At 42.6% G+C, this 25,497-nt stretch overlaps 1 protein-coding gene across 3 annotated transcripts in view; it reads left to right on the top strand.

The window, feature by feature from the left end:
• LOC137384042 (F-actin-uncapping protein LRRC16A-like) overlaps positions 1 to 25,497 on the top strand; it is a 488,125-nt gene that overhangs the window by 269,184 nt on the left and 193,444 nt on the right. For all 3 annotated transcript variants that reach the window (XM_068057622.1, XM_068057608.1, XM_068057615.1), the window contains exons 19-20: positions 5,350 to 5,449; positions 19,742 to 19,796. In XM_068057622.1, coding sequence (XP_067913723.1) covers positions 5,350 to 5,449; positions 19,742 to 19,796 — 155 coding nt within the window. The remainder of the gene's footprint in view (positions 1 to 5,349; positions 5,450 to 19,741; positions 19,797 to 25,497) is intronic.

The following is a 25,497-nucleotide window of genomic DNA, read 5'->3' as shown; positions in this document are numbered from 1 at the left end:
TTTATCCTTACACCCTTTCGTGAACAAGGGTGTGACATTTGCAGTTCTCCAGTCCTCCGGCCCTATCCCTGTATCTAAGGAGGATTGGAAGATTATGGCCAGTGCCTCCACAATTTCCACCCTTACTTTCCTCAATATCCTTGGATGCATCCCATCTGGTCCTGATGACGTATCAACGTTAAGTACAACCAGCCTATGTAATACTTCCTCTTTATCAATGTTTAGCCCATCCAGTGTCCGACCTGCCTCCTCTTTCATCATGACTTGGGTAGTATCATCTTCCTTGGTAAAACAGATGCAAGGTATTCATTTAGTACCTCAGCCATGCCCCCTGCCTCCATACATAAATCCCTTTTTTGGTCCCTAATTGGCCCCATTCTTTTTACCACCTTTTTACTATTCTTTGTCTGTAGAAGACTTTCCTATTCCCTTTTATGTGATGTGAGTTTGTTGAATCCCTGACCCTGATTCAGTATTAGTTTCCTTGGAATGTCTGGCATGCAAACAACTGTTGCAAATACTGATGCAAATTAATAATTCAACATGTGTGCCACTTCCTTAATTTCATTAACAATGTGACCGTTCTTAGTTTTCAAAGGGCATGCATTGCTGCTGACCACCCTCTTTTTCCTGATATAATTGTAAAAGGTTTTTGTGCTGATGTTGATATCCCTTGCAATTTTTGAAGAGGTGTTGCAGGTGGTGTCCTCTGTCAGAGGTGCCATCTTTCAGATAAGCTGTTGAACTAAGGCTCTGTTTGCCTGTTCTATTGGTTCAGTTGGATTATAAAAGATTCCATTGCAATTTATAATGAAGAGTTGCCCTAGTGTACTGGCCAACGTCACTGGAACTAGCTCATTCATCTCACTTCTTGTTTGTGGGGTTTTGGTGTAGGCAAATTGCATTTTAAAAAAAGTGACACTACTTTACAAGGAATTTAATGGCTATGAATCACTTTTCCAAGTTGAGGACATAATAAGGCAAAGTTTGATCTTTAAGGGAGGAATAAAGCTCAGCTGATTTCTAAATGATTTCATGTTAGGATTGTGCTTGCAGCATGATTTTTCTCACTAAGTTTGCTTCAGAGCTGGATAACATGGAAGCAACAAAATTTGGAGCTTTTGTAGTGCTAAAAATGAAAGTGCTTATTCAAAAACCGCATAGCTTAGAAACTTCATTTTCTGGTGCCCTGGTTCTGAATTGGAATTTAGTGATCAATTTCAGTGCAACATTTGTTTGCCGTCTAATTGTTCAGTTCCAGCTTTTAATAAGTAGTCCAGCGGTGGCATAGGAAGGTTCTGTAAGCTGGGTGCAAGAACTAAAGATTAGGCTGTTGTAATTATCTGAGGAGCAGCTCCTCAATTTCTGGCTGCACTTCACACACATACTCCTGATCTTTGACCACATGGTGTGAAGGGGAGTGAGCAGATCGGAGAACCTCCTTGTTGGTCGGCTGCTCAGCCTGGTCAAGGTGGCAATCAGCAGGTCCAGGCAGTAGGTGGTCAAAGGGGTCTGCTTGCCTTCAGTGGTTACATTCACAGCCAGGTGTCCCTGGAGAGGGAGAATGCAGTGTCCTCCGCCAGCACATTTGAGGCCTTCCGCGACCAGTGGGCACCGGGGGGCTGAAGTGTCTGGAAATGTCACCTTAATTTTATTGTTTCCTTTTGAACTTCTTAGTTTAGTGACAGTGTATTAGTGGTGCCCTTTTCCGGTTGGATCAAAAGAAGTATAATTGCTTCACTGAGTTGCCCGATTTTTGAAAGTGGCACAAAGTAACAGTATCTACAGAGCATATCATTATCGAGACAGCCAGGGAGACGGGCAAGATGTCCTGTGGTCTCCAATATGGTGAGTGAGTCAGTCCTTCCCCTTTATATGTCACTAAGACAGTTTGGTACTTAACTGCCCTTAGTAACCCTTCCACAGACATTGAGATGGTGGTGGGACCAGATCCATATTTTCTATATGGCAGATTTAAAACGATTCTGTTCGTCCCAATGCCTTTATGTTGCTGTGGGATTTCCTAACTCTATCAATAGGGTGATGTTTAGCATCCAGGACCTGAGCTGGTATTGCTAAATAAGGCATTTCCACAGCAGAAATTAGTAGCTATAAATGATTTGTTAACAAATCTGGCAGTGCCTGACAACTCTATTTAAATGCTGTCATTATGTCATTTTAGAGCTTCTGTATTAAATTTATTTGCTAATGGAAGGATTTGTAAGGATCATTAGTGCATTATCTAGTTGCACACAGGATATCTCAAGAAAATAGAGGGAATTAAATGATGGAAGTAGAAGAGGCATTGTCATAATTGTTCAAAATTATTTGCATCAATTGTACTGAAGAACTGGAGAGTGGTGAATATTGCATTTCTGTTTGAAAAATGGATTAGTAAGCCGAGCAAATGTCGACCAGTTGGCCTGATATCATTAATATGGAAATTGCAGGAAAGCATAAACAAAAGTTTGTGAACATTCAATTCGTTATGAGCTCATTTGCATAGTCAATGGAGGGTGCAGGTCATGCTTGAGAAATGTAGTTAAATTATTTGATAAAGGCATTGCAGTAGATAATGATGCATTTGGACTTTCATAAAGTATTTAATAAAGGTTCCACATAAGGTGCATGATTGAGATTAAAGCCCATATATTGAGAGAAAATTAGCAGCATGTATAGAGGGATGGATGAAGGATAGAAAGCAGACAATAGAAGCAAATGGTGCTTTTCAGATTACCACGATAAAGCTCGAGATTAAACAACGGTTTGCATTTGTATAGCATCTTAAATGTAGTAAAACGTCCCAACGTCCTTTACAGGAGATTTATCAGATATTTGATACCAAGCCACGTAAGGAGTTATTAGAACAGGTGACTAAAAGCTTGGTCGAATTAAGGAGAATCTTAAAGGCAGAGAGCTTTAGGGAAGGAATTATAGAGCTTAGAATCTAGACAACTAAAGGCACCAGTGCTAATGGTGAAGCAAAGGAAATTAGGGATGCAAATGAGGCCAGAATTGAAGGAAAGCAGCATTTGTGGAGGATTCTAGGGCTGGAGGAGGTTACAGAGCCATGGAGGGATTTGAACACAATGAGAATTTTAAATTCAAGGCATTGCTGAACCACAAACAAACATACGTCAGCAAGCATTGGGGTGATGGATGAAAGGAACTTGGTGCAAGTTAGAATAGGGACAGCAGAGTTTAGGATGAGTTCAAATTTATGAACAGATGTAAGATGGGAGACTGGCCAGAAAATCATTGGAATAGTCGAGTCTGGAGCTAACTGAAGCATGGATGAAGGTTTCAACAGCAGATGGGCTGAAGCATAGGTGGTGACAGGTGATATTACAGAGGTAGAAGTAAGCGTTCTTGGTGATGGTAAGGATACCGGGTAGGAAGCTCAACTCAGTATCATATGGGATGCTGAGGTTGCGGTCAGTCTGGTTTAGCCTCAGGCAGTGGCCAGATTCTCAAGGATCTGTATTGAGATCACTCTTGTTCTCTATATAGTTAAACACTTTGTTGACAGCACCAAAACAGGAGACTAGCAAACTGAAAAAAGAATGCAGGAAAACAAAGGGAATGGGCAGATATGACAGATGCAGTTCAACATAGCTGAATGCTAAGCATTACATTTTGGGAAAAAAACAATTGAAATATAACCAAAATGGTAAAGTTTTAAATGGAGTCAGAGAACACTTATAGGCATGGATAGACAGATCTTTAAAAGCAGTTCTGCAGGAGAGCTGATGCTTTCTGAGATTTACATAAAGGGACAGGGAATACAAGGATAAAGAAATGGTGATGAGACATTTGTACAAGACAATGGTTAGATCAGAGTGCTGCATGCAATTTTGAACAACCAAAGGATAGTCATGGAGAAAAGGTGAAATGTAGATTTACATGAATTATATCAGGCACGCGGGATGTAATCATGATGAGAAATTTGAAAACTGGAACTGTTTTCACTAGAGCAGAATAAGGAGGATCTAATAATGATGCTCAAACCTTTGAAAGAATTTGAATAGTTAAATAGCGAAAACTTACCAGTGAGTTATTTGATAATGAGAGGATGTAATATTAGAAGCCTAAATTTGGCAGGATTATGCAGTGATGAAAAATGGAATGTATTACCCTTTTGGTTGTTGAAGTTGGGTCAATCATGGCATTTAATGGGAAATTGGGAAATCCACAAAACAGAAGATGAATTTTGGGAAGAGCAGGGAAATGGGATGAGCATGGACAGCTTCAGTGAGCAGCAGGTAAAATAGAATATTGCAGATACAATAGGCTGAATGGCATCCTGTACTGAAAGTCCTTTCATTCTGTATGTTCTAGGACAGTCTCAGTAACAATAATTGTTAGCTTTTCAAGTGCTTGTATCGTGGGGTATGTTAAAAAAAAATTGTGAAGTTTTATTCAACGCCCTTTGCCATTCATTCAACTACAAGGAAGTGGTGAAATAACAGTAGCCAAGTTGGCTAACATACACATTTGTGGCTGTGATGTCATTCATGTTGTACTTACATTGAGGACCCCTTTTAAATTGAAACTGTTCTGTAACAGATTTTGTATTAAAATTCTTCCTATTTGGGGAAGCTTCCACAATGCTGGGGCAATAAACAATGCTACATGCTCAAGCTTAGATACTCAGTTGTTTGGACATTGCAGTTTGCAGCTTAATCCTCTGGCCATCGGTTCTGATTGTTTGCTGTAGCTCAGTGGTCGCACGCTCACCTCTGAGTCAAAAGGTCGTGGGTTCGAGCCCCACTCTAGAGACTTGAGCACATAATCCAGGTCGATACTTCAGTGTGGTCATGAGGGAGTGCTGCATAATCTGAGGCGCCCTCTCTCGAATAAGATATTAAACTGAAGACCCACCTGCCCCTTCAGGTGGACGTAAAGGATCCCACAGCACTTTTCAAAGAAGTCGGTTGGCCTGTGAGTTTGGATTGTACAAGCAAGTTCACCTTCACCCAGAAAGAACAATCTGAGCGGCAGCATTCACACTGCTGTTGTAGCTTCAGTAGCACTAATGTAAAGCATCTCTTCAGGTAGGTTGCAGCATTTCTGGAAGCAGCACTGTCCTGTTTATCTTGCAGAGCTACAGCTGCAGAAGTCAAGGCTGCTGAACGAGAATATGCTGTAAAGAAAATGCACTGTTAGTATTTATCTTGCATCCCATCGATATACACCAGCCATGCTGTCCTGTCAGCTGTTTTGTATACATGTTTTCTCCTACACATCCATAAAACTGTTGATAGGGCGGCAAATGACTACAGTGTGACTTCTATGTTGGAAATTGTGTAGTCTGTTCATGCTTACAACTTGTAAACTTGTTTTGTACAGGTTTAGACTCCGACCTTGCTACTCTTGTAGTATGGATGAGCAAGAATAGATCAATTCGCCATCTAGCCTTAGGCAAAAACTTCAACAACATAAAGTCCAAGTAAGTAATTTTTGTGGATAACTAACTATGAAACAAGCTAATAAACATCATTTTTATTGCCTTCAAGTAAATGGATTCTATATGACTTGTGATGGATACTTCAGTCTACTGCAGTAACATTCCACACAAAGATGATGATTTTTCTGAACGAAAATTGACAAAACTTAAACCTTGTTTGTACTTATATTTTCTCTCCTGATGGTGTTACATCCATTCAAAACTACAAGGTTAGGATGTGAACGACTTTATAGTTACTGCAAATATCATTCCATTTTGGCAAATGGTGTTAAGGTCTTATGGCTGAACTCCGGCATTTTTGAAGGCAAGGAGTTGCTTTTTTCCCTTTCACACTTGACATGCTGTCGAGCATGACAACCTGAGCAGACTTATCCAATTGCTGGAAGTAAGTCTAATGGGAAACCTTGAGGCTCCTACAGCACCCTACTGGTTGAAAACTGAACTATGTTACAGTCAAGTGAGGAGGGGGTTGAAGGGCTTTCCTCTTTTCCCTCTCCTTGTTTGACCATTACAAGTTTAATTCTTTCTTGAAGATGATGTACTGGCCAGTTCAGTACGTGTTTGGTTCTTGTTATGATCATAACGAGAACCAATCGGACAGGTTTTCTTGAGTTTAACAAAGAAAGAGGTTAACTTTATTGTACCTAAACCGAATTAATAAAAGTAATAAACTATACGCCAACTTTCACACGTACTCAGTGCTAGTGGTTTACACACAGAAAAATAGATTACAGAATGGGGAAAGGCAGATTGGTTGAGTTAGAGTCCATAGAAAAAGGGGTATACAGTCTGTGGTATTTGGTGATTCAGCTGGCTTCTAGCTGAATTCAGTGGTCCTGAAGCTTTTAGTTTGAAGAGATAGATGACGAATTCGATGGGTCTCTTGGAGACAGCGATGTGGATAATTTCTTCTAATGATGTTGCTGATTATAGCTGGAGTATGCAAAGGTGATCAGTCAACAGGCAGGATTTGAATCTTGCAAGCTGGAATGGAGAGAGAGAGAGAGGGGGACGACTACTTGGGTCTGCACGTGTCAGAGTCCAGATGCTTCTTGCTGCTGCAGAGAAACGCAAGCTTAAAACCACAGCTGGGGAGGGGCTTGTCACATGACAGTGACACAGTGATTCAAACATGATAGCGGTGTTTCTATTCTTGCTATAAAGAACAGGCAGTTCCCTTAAACTTCCTAGGTCTTGATTCTTGCTGGGATGAGCAGCCATTTCGTCTCCGCCTCACAGGCCTTCCAAAGTAGGATACAGTGTTGCAGATTAGGTGGCCATCTTAATTTGCTAGCAAAGACATCTTTTATCTGTTCCTTTTTAATTTCTTTAAAAAAATATAGAAATTCAGATCTCCAGTCAGTGGATTAAAGAAAATTATAATTCAACAAAGCAAGCTGGCGTGACAACTACTTTTATGGTGTAGGTCATACTCTGTTTCATGGGTATGGACTCCCCTTTGTTAATGGCATGCAATCATTAAATGTTGTTGCCAAACTGATTTAGACCTGGGAGAAGTGAATGAAAATTAAGTATGTTTCATAGATTTCATTAAAAAAGAAATTAATTTAGGCACTGGTTTAGTGCCTCAAATCTTGTGCCTTGTAATGGTGCACTGCAGGTTTGATGCCCACTATGCACCTTCACCTCTTTTGTTGCATTGCTGTGGGAAGGACTCACGATAAAGCATTCACCACAGGAAGAGAAATTGAATCTGACCAGTTGCGCCTGCAACTCCTAAAAGTCAGTTTGGATCAATTAGCAGAGGTCTGAAGGCAGGTCATCTGCCCTTCCAGCTGTTTTAATTGTGGATTAGCTGAATTAGAAATAGAAAGTTTACTATCTAGGTTTAAAATAAATTGACTTTCCAATTGCAATATACATACAGGCACTGCCCATTGTAACAACGATGCACGAAGACCTGTGGATCCTGAGTTTAATTCCCAGTCTGTGCTGACCTCATATTAATGACCTCTAGTTATGCTCTTCCCCACAAGTGGGAACATTCTCTCTCTATCCACCCTATCAAAACCTTTGATAATTAAAAAGACCTCTATTAGGTCACCCTTCAGCCTTTTTTCAAGAGACACAGCCTAATATGTAGGCCCATGCATTTCTGGTATCATCCTTGTAAATATTCTCTGCACCTTCTCTAGTGCCGTGATGGACATTTAATAATATGGCGACCAGAACTGCACAAAGTACTCCAGATGTGGTCTAACCTATCAGACGAGCTTTCCCTCTGCTGGACCTGATGGCCATGACTCACCAGTGGCTGCTAAAGTGAACATCGCTCTCAATCTCTTCACCTCCAGATCCTTCCAGTGTTACCAGCGACATATCCAGGGTCTACCACTTTGCTGCACATAAATGCAGAAGGCAGGTCACTGATGGCTTGTTTGCCAGAACCAGCAACTATGTAATTTCCCCTGTGATGTCCATAGCTAGAATGAGCATGCACCCAGATTTGCCTCTCTGGCTGGGTTCCCCAGGTACAGGGTGCTGTCGACTGCACACACGTGGCAATCCGAGCACCACCACAGCAACCAGGAGTTTTTATAAACCCCGAGGGATATGCATACATTAATGTGCAGCAGGTGTGCAACCACCAGAAGAGGTTTGTGCTGGTCTCTGCCAGATTCCCTGGGAGCTGTCATGATGCTTCCACACTGAGGCAGTCCAACATCCCTGACCTTTTCCTTCCCAGAGGCAGTCCTGCAGAATGACTCTTAGGGGACTAGAGATGCCCACTTCACATGTGTCATGACAGCTGTAAGGAATCCTACCAGTGAGGTGCAGGAACACTACAAGACCACCATCAAGCGAGCCATTGGAATGTTGAAGATGCACTACTGGTGCCTTGATGGCTCTGGAGGCGCCCTTCAGTACTCGCCAAACAGGGTGTCCAGAATAATAGTGGTGTGCTGAATTCGACACAACTTTGCGCAGCAGAGATGATTTGTAGATAGAGAAAGATAAATGGGCTCATCACTTGCCATCAGATGAGGAGAACATAGAAGAGGGGCAGGGGGAGGATGAAAATGAGGTCATCTGCAGGCCAGCCACTTACATAGATGCCCTAATATTGCCAAGGTTCATCTATTGTGAACCATAACAAATCAATTCCTACTGTCCACTCCCACCAGCCAGGACCAGCCCCCACCTACTGTTCTAAACTGTCCTTCATCCACTCACCTACCCACTACACATACGCCCAATGGGTCACATCATGTCGTGACTTTCATCATGAAAGAAGCTAAATTGCGAGTTGTACTTGGGATTCATTAATGGGCAAAAAGTGGAAGTGGTGTTGATCAATAAATTTTATGTGACATTACAAAAAAAAGAAACTTAACATAATATTTTGTCAAGCATCTGTATACCAAAGCAAAATATTGCAGATACTTGAAATCTGCAATAATAACAAAATGCAGTAAATGCTCAGCAAATGAAGCAGCATCTATGGAGACAGAAACTGAGTTAATATTGAGACATTAACTGTTTCTTTCTCTACAGATGCTGCCTGACCCATGTGCATACTGTTACAACCAGGTGAGAAAGGGGTCTAGGGATTCCCTCTCAGCCTTTTCCTGGTTTGGCCGTAACAGGGTTTAATTTTTAAAACATTTTTTAGCTTCCCCTCAGTGAATCCTTGTTCACTGCTCCCCAATTGTAATGGCAAAGAAATCAAGCAGACAGGTTTTCTTAAATTTAAACAAGAAAGATATAAATTTATTAACCTTAAAACTCTAATTCGGTTAAAACTACTAAAAATACGCGACGTGACCACGCTAGATGCATACGCGATAAACACACAAGCAGATAGAGACAGAAAAGGAGAAAGAATCAAGGGGAAAGGTTTGAAGCAATACCTGGAGTTCATTTACTGTCTTTTGAGTTTGATGTAAAGTCTTTGATTGCTGTTAAATCTTGCTGTCTCGTTGGGGCCCAGTGCACACTTTTAACCTCGTTTTGATGGTTTTCTGTCTTGAGGTTTAGTTTCTTCTGTGGGTCCCTGTCTTTGCGTGAGAGGGAGATAGATGGACTGTCTTCTTGAAATCCAGTTGCAGTCTCTGCTTTTCGAGAGAGACAGGGAGAGATGCTCTCTTTTCAAGTTCAGTTGCAGTCTTTTTTTCTGTGTGGCACAATTCAAATCAAACCTGGGACAGCGGGCCAGTCATGTGATTAGCTCCTATTTTGGAACAACCTGCCCGGCAAGGTTTTGTGGATTCTTTCAATCTTAGTAGACATCCTCAGTAGGGGGTTGGAATGCTGACTTTCGCACATTCAATGGTTTTTGATCAAAATCTTTTTGGTTAATTGAATCAGGGAGCAGTTCCATTGTCTTTTGCAGGCAACTGTCTTTTAGAATGGAAGTGCAGATATGTTTTAAGTACAGTGAAAGTTTAAAATTAATGTTGCATATAACAAAATTCATATGCCTCATTCTTGGCGGGTGTGGTTTTCCTCACAATACCCTTGCTGAGTTACATTTTCTTCAACTTCTGCTTCCTACCAATTTTACGTGGTGCATCTCCTTTGACCTCAGCAGAGGTAGGTGTTGGATGTTCTGCTCTGATTGCTGAGATGCTTTTGGTCTACGACCTCAGGGTTTTAGAGTCCGTGAGCGCCTCACCAAAGCTCCATCTGCACTGGTGCAGGGGCAGACTTGGCACTGAGAGACAAGGTAGTGTGTTGGGTATTGGGTGGGGGTGTAGCAGTGTTAACGTGTTATAACGGAAAGGTGGAAAGGGGAGTGTGTGCTTCCCAGTGTTCACCTCCCAACTGACCTCAAATGTGTTTTGTTAAAATTGGTGCGTTAGACCCTGAGTCTTTTTTTAGAGTCATATATGCAGACAAATGACAGGTTTTCTCACAGGTTAAAAAAATATATATTTTTTTGCAACTTCACCCACCCACATGTTCTCTCACACACATACACACAAGAATAAATGATAGAGAGAAAAGGGTAGGATGTAGTTCAAAGTGAGGTAGGTGTTCATGGTTTGCAGTAAACCTGTTGGATCTTCTCGGGAGGTCAAAGGTACAGGTCTTGGTGTTTCTAGTCTTGAACTTGTTGAGGTGTTATGGATTTCTGGTGGTTAAGACTTCAGACTGGAGTTGGTCACTTTAAGTTCTCTGCTGCAGCCAGTTGAAGTGTAAAATTAGCAGGGCTGCTTCTTGCTTGGCTGGACCTCTTTTCACGGCCTCTGGCTAGACTTCTTTCTGAAGGTGTTGGCTTGATCCCTCTTCTCTCTGCAGAGGGCTACTTTTTAAAGGTAAAAATCTTATCACATTAGAGTTTCTGTGAGGAGACACATGGCCCTCTCCCCTAGTGTAACTACACAATGGACAAGGATGTGGAGACCCTGGTTATCAATTGCTATCTGAATGGGGACCATTCTGTTAACACGGTGCTATTCCACACCTCTTCAGTTTTGGTTTGGGCTATGAGACAGTCTGTCTTCAGAATCCTTTGTTAGTCCATTTATGTTGATAAATGTCATTAATATGCAATAGCGCACCTTTCAATTTCAAAGGGGTTCTCCCTAGAGCGATTTCAGACAAGGTTAACGAGTTCAATTCTTGTAGACAGGTTTGTTGATTTCCAGTATAGGAGAGGTCACGTGACTGCTCTGTTTTGACTGTGCTACAAGTATCCATGATATTGTGGTTTTGTTTAACAATTGACTTTTTGAGTTCATAATTCTTCCATTTGATTGATTGTTTCATCACAGCTCCATCTATACATGGCAGGGTGAAAATTGGAAGCACTTGAATGGAGTTGCCACTTCCATGTTCCCTTTCGCTATTATCCCAATCCTGGGCCTGTGCGATATCAATCCAACTCATCAGCTGCAGGCCAGATTGGTGAAGATCGGTGGCACATTATCAGGTTATGGATAAGGTGGCTGTTATCCTCTTTAAGGCAGCAGAATGGTTGGCATCCAAAGTCTGCATGGACATGGTCGTGACCTGCATGAACTCATTTGAGAACCTTGCTTGAAACTTCAAGTGGCTGAATCTCTCTCCGTGGCAGGCATTCTCAGTTCTCTGTGCCGCCAATCCACTAGCGATTGAGTTGAACTCCTCTATCCTCTCCGTTATTGTGGAGAGTGTATGTGGCACGTCTGCCAATACCTAGCTAAGTTGCTGATATACCATTGGCATTCTTCTCAATGATGGCCTCCAGGTTTTAGCATGTGTCAACCTGAGCAGAGCTGGTAGAGGATTGCTGTCATGATGCAGACTTTCCACAGCTGTCCCTGCCATCGATGTCTGCTCATAGCACTTGTTAGGTGTGAATCACCAGGTACAAGCCAAGTAACTATTGAAGTGGACCCACCAAAGTGCGAATATTTGTGCTGATGCATGGCTACCTCCTGTGATGGTATACCCTCAGAAAGAATGAGGTCCTTTGAGGAATTGTCCTCATGAATGGATTGGTACATGGGATTGTGATATAGCTATTACGGAAACTTGGTTGAGGGATGGGCAGGACTGGCAGCTCAATGATCTGGGGTACCGATGCTTCTGGCATGACAGAGGTGGAGATAAGAGAGGAGGGGGCGTTGCACTATTGATTAGGGAGGACATTGCGACAGTACTTAGAGAGGATATCCCGGGGGGAACATCCAGCGAGGCCATAGGGTAGAACTTAGAAATAAGAAAGGGATGATCACTTTGATGGGATTGTACTATAGGCCCCCCCAATAGTCAGAGGGAATGGGAGGAGCATATATGTGGGAAATCACAGATATTTGTAGGAATTATCGGGTTGTAATAGTAGGTGATATTAACTTCCCTAATATTGACTGGGACTGCTTTAGTGCTAAGGGATCAGATGGGGAAGAATTTGTTCAGTGTGTCCAGGATCGTTTTCTGAAGCAGTATGCGGATGGCCCTACTAGAGAAGGGGCTACACGCGACCTCCTCTTAGGGAATGAGGCTGGGCAGGTGGTTGATGTGTCAATGGGGGAGCATTTTGGGACCAGTGACTAAAGCTCTATTAGCTCCAAGACAGTTATGGAAAAGGATAGGACTGGTCTTCAAGATGAAGTCCTAAATTGGGGGAAGGCCAATTTCGATGACATCGGACAGGAACTCTCAAAAGTTGATTGGGAGAGGCTGTTTACAGGTAAAGGGACGTCTGGCAAGTGGGAGGCTATTAAAAGTGAGATAGGAAGAGTTCAGGGCTGGCATGTTCCTGTTAGATTGAAGGGCAAGGCTGGCACGTTTAGGGAACCTTGGTTGACGAGGGATATTGAGGGTCTGGTCAGGACAAAGAAGGAGGCATATGTCAGGTATAGGCAGCTCGTATCAAGCGAGTCCCTCGAGGAGTATAGGGGATGTGGGAGTACACTTAAGGAGGAAATTAGGAGGGCGAAAAGGAGCCATGAGATTTCCCTGGCATAAAGGAGAATCCTAAAAGATTCTATAAGTATATGAAGAGTAAAAGGGTAGCTAGGGAGAGAGTAGGTCCCCTTAAGGATCAGTGTGGTAATCTATGTGTGGAGCCATGGGAAATGGGCAAGGTCTTAAATAAATACTTCTCATCTGTATTTACCATGGAGAATGTCATGGAAGCTGGTGAGTTCAAGGGAGGGAACAGCAATATCTTGGAGCATATCAACATTACAAAGGAAGAGGAGTTGGAGGTTTTGAAGCATATTAAGGTGGCTAAATCCCCAGGGCCTGACAAGGTGTATCCTAGGATGCTATGGGAAGCAAGGGAGGAGATTGCTGGGGCCCTGGCAGAGATTTTTGTATTATCGTTAGCCACGGGTGAGGTACCGGAAGACTGGAGGATAGCTAATATTGTGTCTTTATTTAAGAAGGGCAGCAGGGGTAAGCCAGGGAACTACAGGCCAGTGAGCCTTACATCAGTGGTGGGAAAGTTATTGCAAGAGATTCTGAGAGACAGGATTTATATGCATTTGAAAAGGCAAGGACTGATTAGGGATAGTCAACATGGCTTTGTGCGTGGGAAATCATGTCTCACGAATTTGATTGAGTTTTTTGAGGAGGTGACCAAGAGGATTGACGAGGGCAGGGCGATGGACGTTGTTTACATGGACTTTAGCAAGGTCTTTGACAAGGTCCCGCAAGGTAGCCTGGTCCGGAAGGTTCAAACACATGGGATCTAGGGTGAGCTAGCAAATTGGATACAAATTTGGCTTGGTGATAGGAGGCAGAGGGTGGTAGCGGAGGGTTATTTTTCAGATTGGAGGCCGGTGACCAGTGGCGTGCTGCAGGGATCGGTGCTGGGCCCTCTGTTTTTTGTCATATATATTAATGACTTGGATGTGAATGTAGGGAGCATGATTAGTAAGTTTGCAGATGACACCAAAATTGGTGGTATAGTGGACAGTGAAGAAGGTTGTTTCAAGTTACAAAAGGATATAGATCAACTGGGAAAGTCGGCAAGGGATTGGCAAATGGAAATTTAACGCAGACAAGTGTGACGTGATGCATTTTGGGAAGTTAAACCAGGGCAGGACATATACTGTGAATGGCAGGGTCCTGGGGAGTGTTGTTGAGCAGAGAGACCTTGGGGTGCAAGTACATAGTTCCCTGAAAGTGGCAACACAGGTAGACAGGGTGGTGAAGAAGGCATATGGCATGCTTGCCTTCATCGGCCGAGGCATTGAGTACAAGAGTTGGGACGTCATGTTACAGTTGTACATAACGTTGGTTAGGCCGCACTTGGAGTACTGTGTGCAGTTCTGGTTGCTGTACTACAGGAAAGATGTGATTAAGCTAGAGAGGCTGCAGAAAAGATTCACAAGGATGTTGCTTGGTTTGGAGGGCATGAGTTATAAAGAGAGGTTGGATGGGCTGTGTCTGTTCTCCCTGGAGCGAAGGAGGCTGAGAGGGGACATGATAGAGGTATATAAAATTATGAGATGCATAGATAGGGTAGATAGCCAGACTCTCTCTCCCATGGTAGGGGTGACTAGAACTAGAGGGCATAGACTTAAGGTGAGAGGGAGGAGGTTTAAAGGAGATCAAAGGGGTAAATTTTTCACACAAAGAATAGTGGGTATCTGGAATGAGCTGCCAGAGGAGGTGGTGGAGGCAGGAACAGTAGCAATATTTAAGAGGCATCTGGACAGATATTGGAATGAACAAGGCATAGAGGAATATGGAATTAATGCAGGCAGGTGGGATTAGTATAAATTGGCATTATGGTCGGCATGGACGCGGAGGGCCGAAGGGCCTGTTGTATGACTCTATGAATGTTCTGCGACACTTGCTGTGCACGTGAAGTCCTGAAAGACAAAGGAAGATGATTAAGTTGTGGCAAAGTAACAATCTTGACAAATCACTATATTCAAGTCTTCTCATCGTTCAGTCATTGATGAAATGAAGTCAGCATATATGTGTCAGAGACCGTTGTCATTCTGTCACCAGCTGCATGTCCCTGTCTCTCTATCTCTGACTGAGGGGAACAGAGATGTGCCATTTATCTTAAGGAGGTCCTCCTCCGAGCTGGACTATTAGTGGTGGTCCACCTCCAGTCCTGTCCCCCTCCCTTGGGTTTTGTGCTCTGCTCTTATGAGGGCTGAGAAAACAAAACTGTGTATGAATGAAGGTGAGCTATTCACCCCATGGATACAGTGCACTTGGTGAGGGTGACTGAGACACATTCGGCACATTGGGGTTTCAGTGGTGGATGGATAACTGGGGAGTTGATCAAGTGCATAGAAAGTGAAGGCTGAGTGCTCTCGAAGGTTGAGTACATGTGAGGAGTGAAAGGTGGGACTGGGGGCTTAAAGCACAAAATGTTGTTGAATTAACAGATGTATTCACTTTTCCTAACCTGGTTAGGTCATTAAACCTCTTCTTACAGTGCATCTATGTCCTAGGCACAATGCTTTTGGTAACTCACCTCCACAACTACCTCCAACCACCCCTTCTTGGCGAGAGTAACAGATTTCTCCCCCCTCTCTCTCCCCCCCCCCCCCCCCCCCCCATGGCTGGAGAAAAAGCATTTCCTCTCTTACTCCTGATGCACCCAGCAGTTATTCCAGCAAGGCATTATTAAATCTGGGTGCTGCCCTTTCTCTGACCACATCCATCCTGCATACCTCTAATTTCCAAAATAAAAACAGAAAAAGCAGAAAATACTCAGCAGGCCTGGCAGCATCTGTGCAGAGAGAAACAGAGTTAGCATTTCAAGTCCGTAACCTTTCATTAGAACCACCAATTTCCATTTCTGCAGTATCCCTTTAACTACAACTGAAATCCTGTAATGTGGGTGCATATCATACCCACTGCCTAGCTTGCAGATGCAAAAGCAGAAGTCAAAATTAATTGGATCGATTGAGTTCAGATCGCAAATTTTGCCCCACTCAGTTGACTTCTGGGTTTACTGCACATCATTCCACCACCTCCACCATGTGACCCCCGGCCCCCCACCAGCTCAGAAGCCACCTTCATATTACTATCAGGGCCGTAAAATCCATTTTTAGTTTGGTTATGAAGTTTTTCCGGTATATCATACAATGCCATCTGGCACATGAATTAATAAATGACCTTGACTGATAATGGAAAAACTCTTTCTTGTGTTGGGGCTACAGGGAATGAAATATCTGCGCACAAGATTTGGATATGTTCAGTACCAGAAATCTCAGCACCATTTGTAATTTCAACACTGAGGTTTTTGATTTTGCTTCCAAAATCTTGAAAAGTATTAGAAGCTTGAGACTGACCCTGCATTCACTTCTGGTGGAATCAGGGTTCTAAGCCCATGGGTAAAATTATCATGAGCTATGGAAAATGCCTCTGTACCAGTTGGACATCCATCAAGGATACCGAAGCAGGGAATTCTACAGTGCTGCTCCCATTCCACCACCATATCTACACTGAAGGTGCGGCAGACTGCTGCATGTTAACAAAGGTTTATGTTTGACCCAGAGGTGTCCACCCTGTGGCTGTTGGCCATGTCCAGCCTGCGTGCCCTGGCAGCCTAGACCACATAGCTCAGTTGTGAACAGTAGCATTGTGGTTATGTTATGGGCCTATTAATACAGAGACCTGCACTAATGATCTGGAAACATGAGTTCAAATCCCACTATGGTAACTGGGGAATTTAACTTAGTTAATTAAATAACACTTTTCCAGTAACAGTGACCATGCAACTACCAGATTGTCCTAAAAATCCATCTGGATCACGATGTCTTTTCGGTTCGACAATCTGCCGTCTTAGCCTGGTCTGGCCTATATGTAACTCCAGACTGACAGCAATTTGGTTGACTCTTAACTGCCCTCTGAGATTGCCTAGCAAGCCACTCAGTAGTTAAGATGGCAGCTCACCACCACAGTCTCGAGGGCAATTGGAATGGGCAATAAATGCTAACCATGCCAGTAATGCCCACATCCCATGAAAGAATTAAATAAACCTCTTTTATTTGTTATATTTTTGACTTGCTGATTAGTCTTTGAACTTTGTGAGCCTGGAAAGAGCTGCTCTTTACACTGTTTTATTAGTAAATAAATCCTAAATCATAACGCTTGGGTGAGTTAGTTTGACAGTTTGAGGTAGTTGCAGATTAATGGGAATGATGCATGTGGCCCACTAGGTTCCATTTGCCCAAATGTGCCCAAAGTAGCCCATGGAGAATAAAAGCTTTGATGCTTCCTGATTAAGTTAACCAAGCTGAAATATAGTATGTTGGTGAAGGTATAAAAAAAATCCGACTCGGCTGTTTGTTTCCTGACAGTTCCATTTTGTGTTTTTTCAGGATTGGGGGACAGCCACAGTTTCCAGCCTTGTCCGAACAGCATATAGTACATATATAATGCATGATTCTTTCCCTTTATAATTTTGTGCATCCATAATTTTAGGGTCATTATACTTGTTCTGTTAGTTATGCAAAGATGAAATGCCAGTTACAGTTTGTGAATTCTGTTCCTGAAAATCTTAATCGTGCATCATAGGAAAATCACAAAAACACGAAATTGTTCTTTCAGGATGGCAGTAACTCCTTTTACTGTCTCTTCCATCCAGGAAGGGAACCAGATCAAAATATTATTCTGAACATCACAACCTCAAACGTATTATTTCATTGGGGTAATTGATGCCTCAAGCTGTACAGCAGAAATAGTAGTGCATCTGGGATATCTCCGAGAGGTTTCTTACAGCTCTCATTGCTCTTCTTGACCATGATTTGTTTGTAGCTCTTCATTACATCATGTTTGTCATGTTCTGCTGAAATTTGTACTTATTAGCTTATAATCAAATTGATCTACGAAGTGCGTGAAAAGCAGTTTTAAAAAAATAAAAACAGACTGAAAATAACAGTGTAGCATGTGTGGTGAATCTCTCTGTCCTGTGGGATCATGTGCGAATGAGACGAATCACAAAAGCAGTTGAGCTTTGGAGACCAGAAGCAAACAGCTGGAGCTTTCTTGTACAATTGACATTTCCACTCGTGTGTACTGTGTGATTAGTTTCCCTCTCTGTGCTTCAAATTTGTGCTGTTACACTTTGATGTCATCAGGCTCAGTTGCATTTCCATGTCATTCTGCCCACATATGCATAACAGTACACCAACCCGCCTACCACCCTGCCCCTGTAATTTTATCATCTGGTGGGCTATCTAGATAATGTATAGATAATACATGCACTTCCAGCCAACTTTTTCCCTTATACTGGCTGGGGAGTGTTATTGCAGTGTGACATGTTTACATTAGCAGTTTCTGGCATAAATGTGGATAAAGGAGCTTATAATGGAAATATAATTGTAAGGGCAGAATTACATCTGCATGCCCAAGTCCAATTATTCCTTTGACTCTAGCCCCAAAGACTACAATTGATGTTGACTTCTGCTGATATTTAATTATATGTCTAAAGTGAGATGTTTCTCCTGTGTCACTGTCACAAAGAACATTGAGTACTTGCCCTTCAGTAGACAATGAAATCTTGGCATTTAGTTTCCCATTTATTTTAATCATCTTGGCTTTGTCTTTAGATCACAACGTACACTTGCAACTGTTCTAAATGCAACTGAGTTTAAAAAGATTTTTCATCATATTTTAACTACATCTTTTGACTTACATTTTTAATATAAAATCCAGTGTTAATCCTTTTTACAAAGATGAGAGATTGAGGAGATTAGGTCTATACTCTGGAGTTTAGAAGAATGAGAGTTGATCTCATTAAAACTTGTCAGATTCTGAGGCAGCTTGGCAGGGTAGGTGCTGGAAGGTTGCTTGCCCTGGCTGGAGAGTCCAGAACTAGGGCCATAGTCTCTGGATAAGGGATCATTCATTTAAGACTGAGACGAGGAGGCATTGCTTCACTCACCTGGTTGTGAATCTTAAGAATTCTCTACCTAGAGGGCTGTGGATGCTCAGTCATTGAGTCAAATCAGGCTGAGGAAGATTTTTGTTCTCCGGTGGGTGGGGGGGGGGCGGGGGGGGGAAAATCGAGGGATATGGGAATTGGGTAGGGCAGTGGAATTGAAGTCAAAGATCAGCCATGAAGTTATTGAATGGTGGAGCAGGCTCGAGGGGCATATGGCCTACTTCTATTTCTTATGTTCTCAAATTCTTCTCTTTTGCTCAGTCTTATATTTCGTTTGATAATGCTCCTGAGAAATGCCTAAGAACATTTTGCTATGTTAAAGGCGCTAATATATGCATGTTATTGTAGTAATCCATCACACCGAGACAATGAATAATACTCTTACATGTTTAATATTTACTTTCACTGCTCTAATCACTTTATTGTGTTTTTGAAAATGGCATCAATTAATATGTAATGAAGCTGGTTAGTTCTGTGTTGCCCGTGCATACCTCAGGCAGGAAAGTTCCATGTTCAATCCCTTATCTATGCTTAGTTTACTGATCTCAGCCAAAGCGAGTGTGCTGCACACTCTGTACCCCTCAGGGCTAGAAAGTGGGAAATAAGCCAAATTTCTTGCTCATAATTGCTGCCAGAGACTCTGCTGCAAAATTCACTCATCTGAATGTTTAGTCAGAATAGGATAGGGCCTGGCTGTGCTAACCTCCATAGTCAAATAGCCATCCAAACAGTTAAGATTCATGCATGACATGAATGATTGCCACTTGGTCAAGATACCCAAGGACTGCCAGTGCCTGTGGAACTGTACCTCAGTAATGGGTGGCGTCTTCAACAGAAGGATGAGTGGATTTTTAAAATTACAATTGGTATTTATTATAGAGCTGCATTCCAATATGATATTTATAATATGTTCACAATTAAGGAATTCCTTGAACTAACGATAAATGAATAATATTTTGCAGGAATCTTGCACCTGTGCTTGACAACATTGTACAGATGATTCAGGATGAAGAATCAGTAAGTTGTTATCAGGTTTTGATGCTCTAGTGGAAGGATGACTTTCTGATTCACCTATTGGAGATTTTTAAATTAGAAAAAAAACACAAATAGGCTAGAAATCATTCAACATCTCCAACATGGTTACAGATATGTTCCCAAAAGCTACAACTGTTATTTTTGGCTTTTGATGTCCGTTTGATTCCTTCCAAAATGTTTCTCAAAATAACTAGAATTGGAAGGAAACATTGGCCTCTAATATACTGAAGCTTAATCTGTTTTACTTTGTTGAGTGATCAGTTATCCATATGAGTGTTGTATTTAACCACACATTACTGTTGATACATTAAGAGTAAATTTTACCTTGACCTGCTGCTTGCTGGTCTAAATCCCAAAGGCTCTGTGACCTCACTACTGCTTCCAGCCACCTCGATGTCCCAGACGGGGAACACAAGCACATCCACAACAGGGATATATGGGGGCTGTACATGTAGATTATCACCATGCAGTTCCATTGTGACGGTGGTGTAAACAGCAGCTTCACAGCACCTGCTTTCCTCTCTCCTTGAATGCCTTCAGAAGTTTCAGGCATCCCGTGATGTTTTTAAATGTGACCACAAAATATCTGGTGTTGGGGAAATCTTGCAGGTAGAAGATGTCCATGTCTTGGAATCTACATCAGTCAAATAGAATCCTCTTCACAAAGAAGGTCCGGATCACCAGTGTTCCTCCTTCCGTCGTCTTCATCCTGACAGTGTTACGCACCCCTCAGCTTGGAGCTCAATTTGGATGCAGCCATAAACTTTAAGTTTAGTGTATTGGCATTAGGCCTGAGTCAGCATGAAGTTCTACCAATCACAGCAGAGCTCAACATCATTGGGCCATTAGGTCAAAGCCAGTGTTGAGATCCACCAAAAAAATAACTGAAGGACTCGCAACTTGGAATTTACCATTGATCTTAGCCAGCAAGCCCAGAAGCAATAGAAGTGATGCACTAGATATGGTACAGAGCATGGTGGCAAAATAATTCTGTAACTTTAAACAATTTGAAATGGAATGGAGAACAATTGAGAGAGGAAAACATTTAAGTCACAATAAGCTAAAAGGCATTACTAAGTTGCAGGTAAATGGATTTCTTTTCGGTTGTGATGCAGAACTAAAGGAAAGGAGTGTAAGATTAACCACTCAAGTGAGATTTGGTATTTTAAAGAAATAAGATGTTTAGAAGAGAATATTAATGCTATTTAAATTAACTACAGTAATGAAGAGCTGAATGAATATCTGGTTAAAGATTGAAAAATTTGGATAGCAGTGCTACATTTATTTGCTGAGATGCTTGCTTCATGACCTGGCAGGGAGAAATCTTGTCAAACATAGTCACCGTGGTCATGTCACCAATGGTTATTAAATAAATTGGATAGAGTCCATCATAACATCGTTCGCACTAGGCACCCTGGATGGAATTTTATGGCCCCCCCCAGCAAGCAGGCTGGTGGGGAGGGGTGGGTAAAATTGTGTGGGAGGCAGGGGGGGTTGTTCCCGACCCCCTCCCATCCCCGCTGTAATTTTACGTGGGGCGGCAGCGAGGTATGGCCTGCCCACCCAAGGCCAATCAAAGCCCTTAAGTGTCCAATTAACTGCCACTTAAGGGCCTCCTCCCACCACCGTAGTTATTTTACCCTCGGTGGCCAGATGGCAAAGGCCCCAAGAACCCTGCCTGCTAAAACCAGGTAGCTTCCTTGTGGGCTGGGGTGGCCCTCCTGATCAGGCACCCTGTGCCCCACAGAGGGCCGCCCCAACAGCCCCAATGCACAATACTTTCTCCCCCCACCTCGCCTCACTGGGGCCTGGCTGATTGTTCCTAGCGAGGCCCTAAAAACTTGCGTGAGTTCTGGCGCCGTCCTTCCTGTTGCCTCCGATGGCTGATTGTAGTCCCACCAGTGGCCACCACTCCCGGTGGCACTGCTGGGACTAAGAGCTGCCAGCCCGCTGATTGGCCAGCAGCTCCATCAGGTGGGACCTCCTGCCTCAAGGAGGTGGACGTTCCGTCCAAGACCAATTAAGAGCCTGGGGAGCGAAAATCCCAGCCTTGCCCCCCCAGGCCTGGCGGAGGTGGGCTCGTCACAGACTTTTCAGCTGGTGTGTGCGACCTCATGCCCAACGTAAAATTAGATTTGTTATTCAAGGAAAATGTGATTAATTGCATTTTGAGTTCCAAGCTTAAATCCTCAGTAGTCAGCTAGATTTTTGCAATGCCTTGCTCTTGCGTTGATTTTGTGTAAGGATTTAAGACCCTATCTGGTTCCAGTACTTCCTCACTTCCCTTTCATAGAATAGTCTGTATCTTTGGAAGAGGAGCTCAAGGAGTTTTTCATGTTCAAAATCAAGAAATCTGATTTCTTGCTTTAGCCTCCTCTAACGACTCCCCATTTGTGCATAGTTCATATTTTTCATCATAAATAATCTGAACGAATCCATGAAGCCTGCTTCCTTGATTCGGTACAGTCCAAACACCTGATTACCCAACTTCCCTTTCTTGATCCAAGACCACCTCAGAATTCCATCCTTGATTCCCTCCCCTTTTTCATTTACATGCTACCCTTGACAGCACCAACTGTAAGCACGGGGTGAGTTTTCCAATGTACGACACTGATGCTCAGCTTTACCTCTTTGCTTCTATTGTTTTCTTTGTTGGCCTTCCACTTCACCTATAAATTATAAGTCACCAAAATATTGTGTCTGTGTTTGCATCCACACTACCCCTGTCATTGCCAAATTTAATTTGTTTCCTGTGTTCTAAACAAACAACTTTTAAGATGCTTGTCCTCATCTTCAAGTGCCACCACTATCTTGGCTTTTTCGGTTAGCATTCAACCTCCTTCCTTCTCCAGTTCACAAAAACATGTTTCGAATGAGCTGGAGTATATGAAACAGATTTTATTGATGCACAGCATTGTAAATTGGCCTAACTGTATGCAGAGAGAGCAGCTTTTCAGTTTCTGTACCTTTCAAGCTCTCTGAAAGCCTTTTAAAAATGATGTTCCTTTATACACCATATTTCATCTACATCAAAGGTGCATGTCTCAGATAAGACATCATGACATAGCTCTTCCCAAATCTTTTGAAGATGGTAGATAATTACTCTGAAGCTCCTTCCATCAAACAAGACTTTCTGACCTAACTCTTGTTAATTTCTTTGAAGAACAGGCTTTATTGACCATTGTATTTCTGTACTATAATTAATGGATTCCTCTACCTACATTTATTACTCTAGCTACCAAAGTTATCGTTTAATCACCCATGGCTGATGTCATTACTGTAACACCGTCCCTGCAGAAGCACTTTTTGTATATAGCACACAGATTCCAAAAACAGAGGACAAGCTATGCTTCTCACAACACTTCAAAGCCATGTTGTTTATATGGAAAGCCTGTTACTCTAAGATACAAAGAGAACACAAGACCACAAGAAATAGGAACAGAAGTAGACTATGTGGCCCGTCGAGCCTGCTCTGCCATTCAATACGATCATGGCTGATCTTGGGCTTCACTTCCACTTTCCTGCCCACTCCCCATATCCATTGATTCCCTGTGAGAAATCTATCTATCCCAGCCTTAAATGTATTCAATGATGGAGCATCCACAACCCTCTGGAGTAGAGAATTCCAAAGATTGATAATCCTTTGAATGTAGTAATTTCTCCTCACCTCAGTCCTGAATGATTGATCCCTTATCCTGAGACTGTGTCCCCATGTTTCAGATTCCCTGTGAGAACAATCTCTCAGCTTCTACCCTATCAAGCCCTTTCAGAATCTTTTATGTCCCAATTAGATTGCCTCTCATTTTTCTAAACTCCAGTGAGTATAGGCCCAATTTACTTAGCCTGTCGTCCTGGGACAACCCCCTTATCCCAGGGACCAACTGTTGTTTGTGATATACATAAATGATTTGGAGGAAAGTATAGGTGGTCTGATTAGCAAGTTTGCAGACGACACTAAGATTGGTGGAGTAGCAGATAGTGAAGGGGACTGTCAGAGAATACAGCAGAATATATATAGATTGGAGAGTTGGGCAGAGAAATGGCTGATGGAGTTCAATCAGGGCAAATGCGAGGTGATGCATTTTGGAAGATCCAATTCAAGAGTGAACTATACAATAAATGGAAAAGTCCTGGGGAAAATTAATATACAGAGAGATTTGGGTGTTCAGGTCCATTGTTCCCTGAAGGTGGCAACGCAGGTCAATAGAGTGGTCAAGAAGGCATACGGCATGCTTTCCTTCATCGGACGGGGTATTGAGTACAAGAGTTGGCAGGTCATGTTACAGTTGTATAGGACTTTGGTTCGGCCACATTTGGAATACTGCGTGCAGTTCTGGTCGCCACATTACCAAAAGGATGTAGATGCTTTGGAGAGGGTGCAGAGGAGGTTCACCAGGATGTTGCCTGGTATGGAGGGCGCTAGCTATGAAGAGAGGTTGAGTAGATTAGGATTATTTTCATTAGAAAGACGGAGGTTGAGGGGGGAACCTGATTGAGGTGTACAAAATCATGAGAGGTACAGACAGGGTGGATAGCAAGAAGCTTTTTCCCAGAGTGGGGATTCAATTACTAGGGGTCACAAGTTCAAAGTGAGAGGGGAAAAGTTTAGGGGGGATATGCGTGGAAAGTTCTTTACGCAGAGGGTGGTCGGTGCCTGGAACGCGTTGCCAGCGGAGGTGGTAGACGCGGGCACAATAGCGTCTTTTAAGATGTATCTAGACAGATACATGAATGGGCAGGAAGCAAGGAGATACAGACCCTTAGAAAATAGGCGACAGGTTTAGATAGAGGATCTGGATCGGCGCAGGCTTGGAGGGCCAAAGGGCCTGTTCCTGTGCTGTAATTTTCTTTGTTCTTTGTTCTTTGTTTGCTGCACTGCCTCCAGTGCAAGTATATCCTTACTAAAATGTGGAGACCAAAACTGCACACAGTATTCCAGGTGTGTTCTCACCAAAGCCCTGTACAATTTTGCTAACACTTCTTTATTCCTGTACTCCAATCCCCTTGCAATAAAGACCAACATGCCATTCGCCTTCCCAATAGCCTGCTGCACCTACATGTTAACTTTGTGCTTTCCTTGTATGAGTACCCCCAAGTGTCTCTGAACATCAACACTTATCAGTTTCACACCTTTTAAAAAATATTCTGCTTTTCTATTTTTACAACCAAAGTGAAAAACTTCACACTTCCCTATATTATACTCCACTTGCCATCTTGTTGCCCACTCACCTAACCTGTCTATATCTTTGCAGTCTCTCTACATCCTCCCCGCAGCTTACCTTTCCACCGAGCTTTGTATCATCAGCAAACTCAGATACATTACTCTCTGTCTCTTTTTCCAAGTCATTAATATAGTGTGTAAATAGCTAAGGCCCCAGCACTGATCCTTGCGGTACCCCACTATTCATTGCCTGCCAACTTGTAAATGCCCCATTTATGCCCACTCTCTGCTTCCTGTCTGTTAACCAATCCTCTATCCACGCTAATATATTACCCTCAACACCATGAGCCCTTATCTTGCCTATTAACCTTTTATGTGGCATCTTATCGAATGTCTTTTGAAAATCCAGGTATACTACATCTACTGGTTCCCCTTTATCTACCCGACTAGTTACATCCTCAAAAAACACACAAATTTGTCAAACAGGATCTCCCTTTAGTAAAAAAAAAGGAAAATACTGCA

The sequence above is a fragment of the Heterodontus francisci genome, chromosome 2 (genome assembly GCF_036365525.1).
Source record: "Heterodontus francisci isolate sHetFra1 chromosome 2, sHetFra1.hap1, whole genome shotgun sequence".
Taxonomy (NCBI): Eukaryota; Metazoa; Chordata; class Chondrichthyes; order Heterodontiformes; family Heterodontidae; genus Heterodontus; species Heterodontus francisci.
The sequence above is the reverse complement of the archived record's forward strand: the minus strand, read 5'-3'. Positions and strand labels throughout refer to the sequence as shown.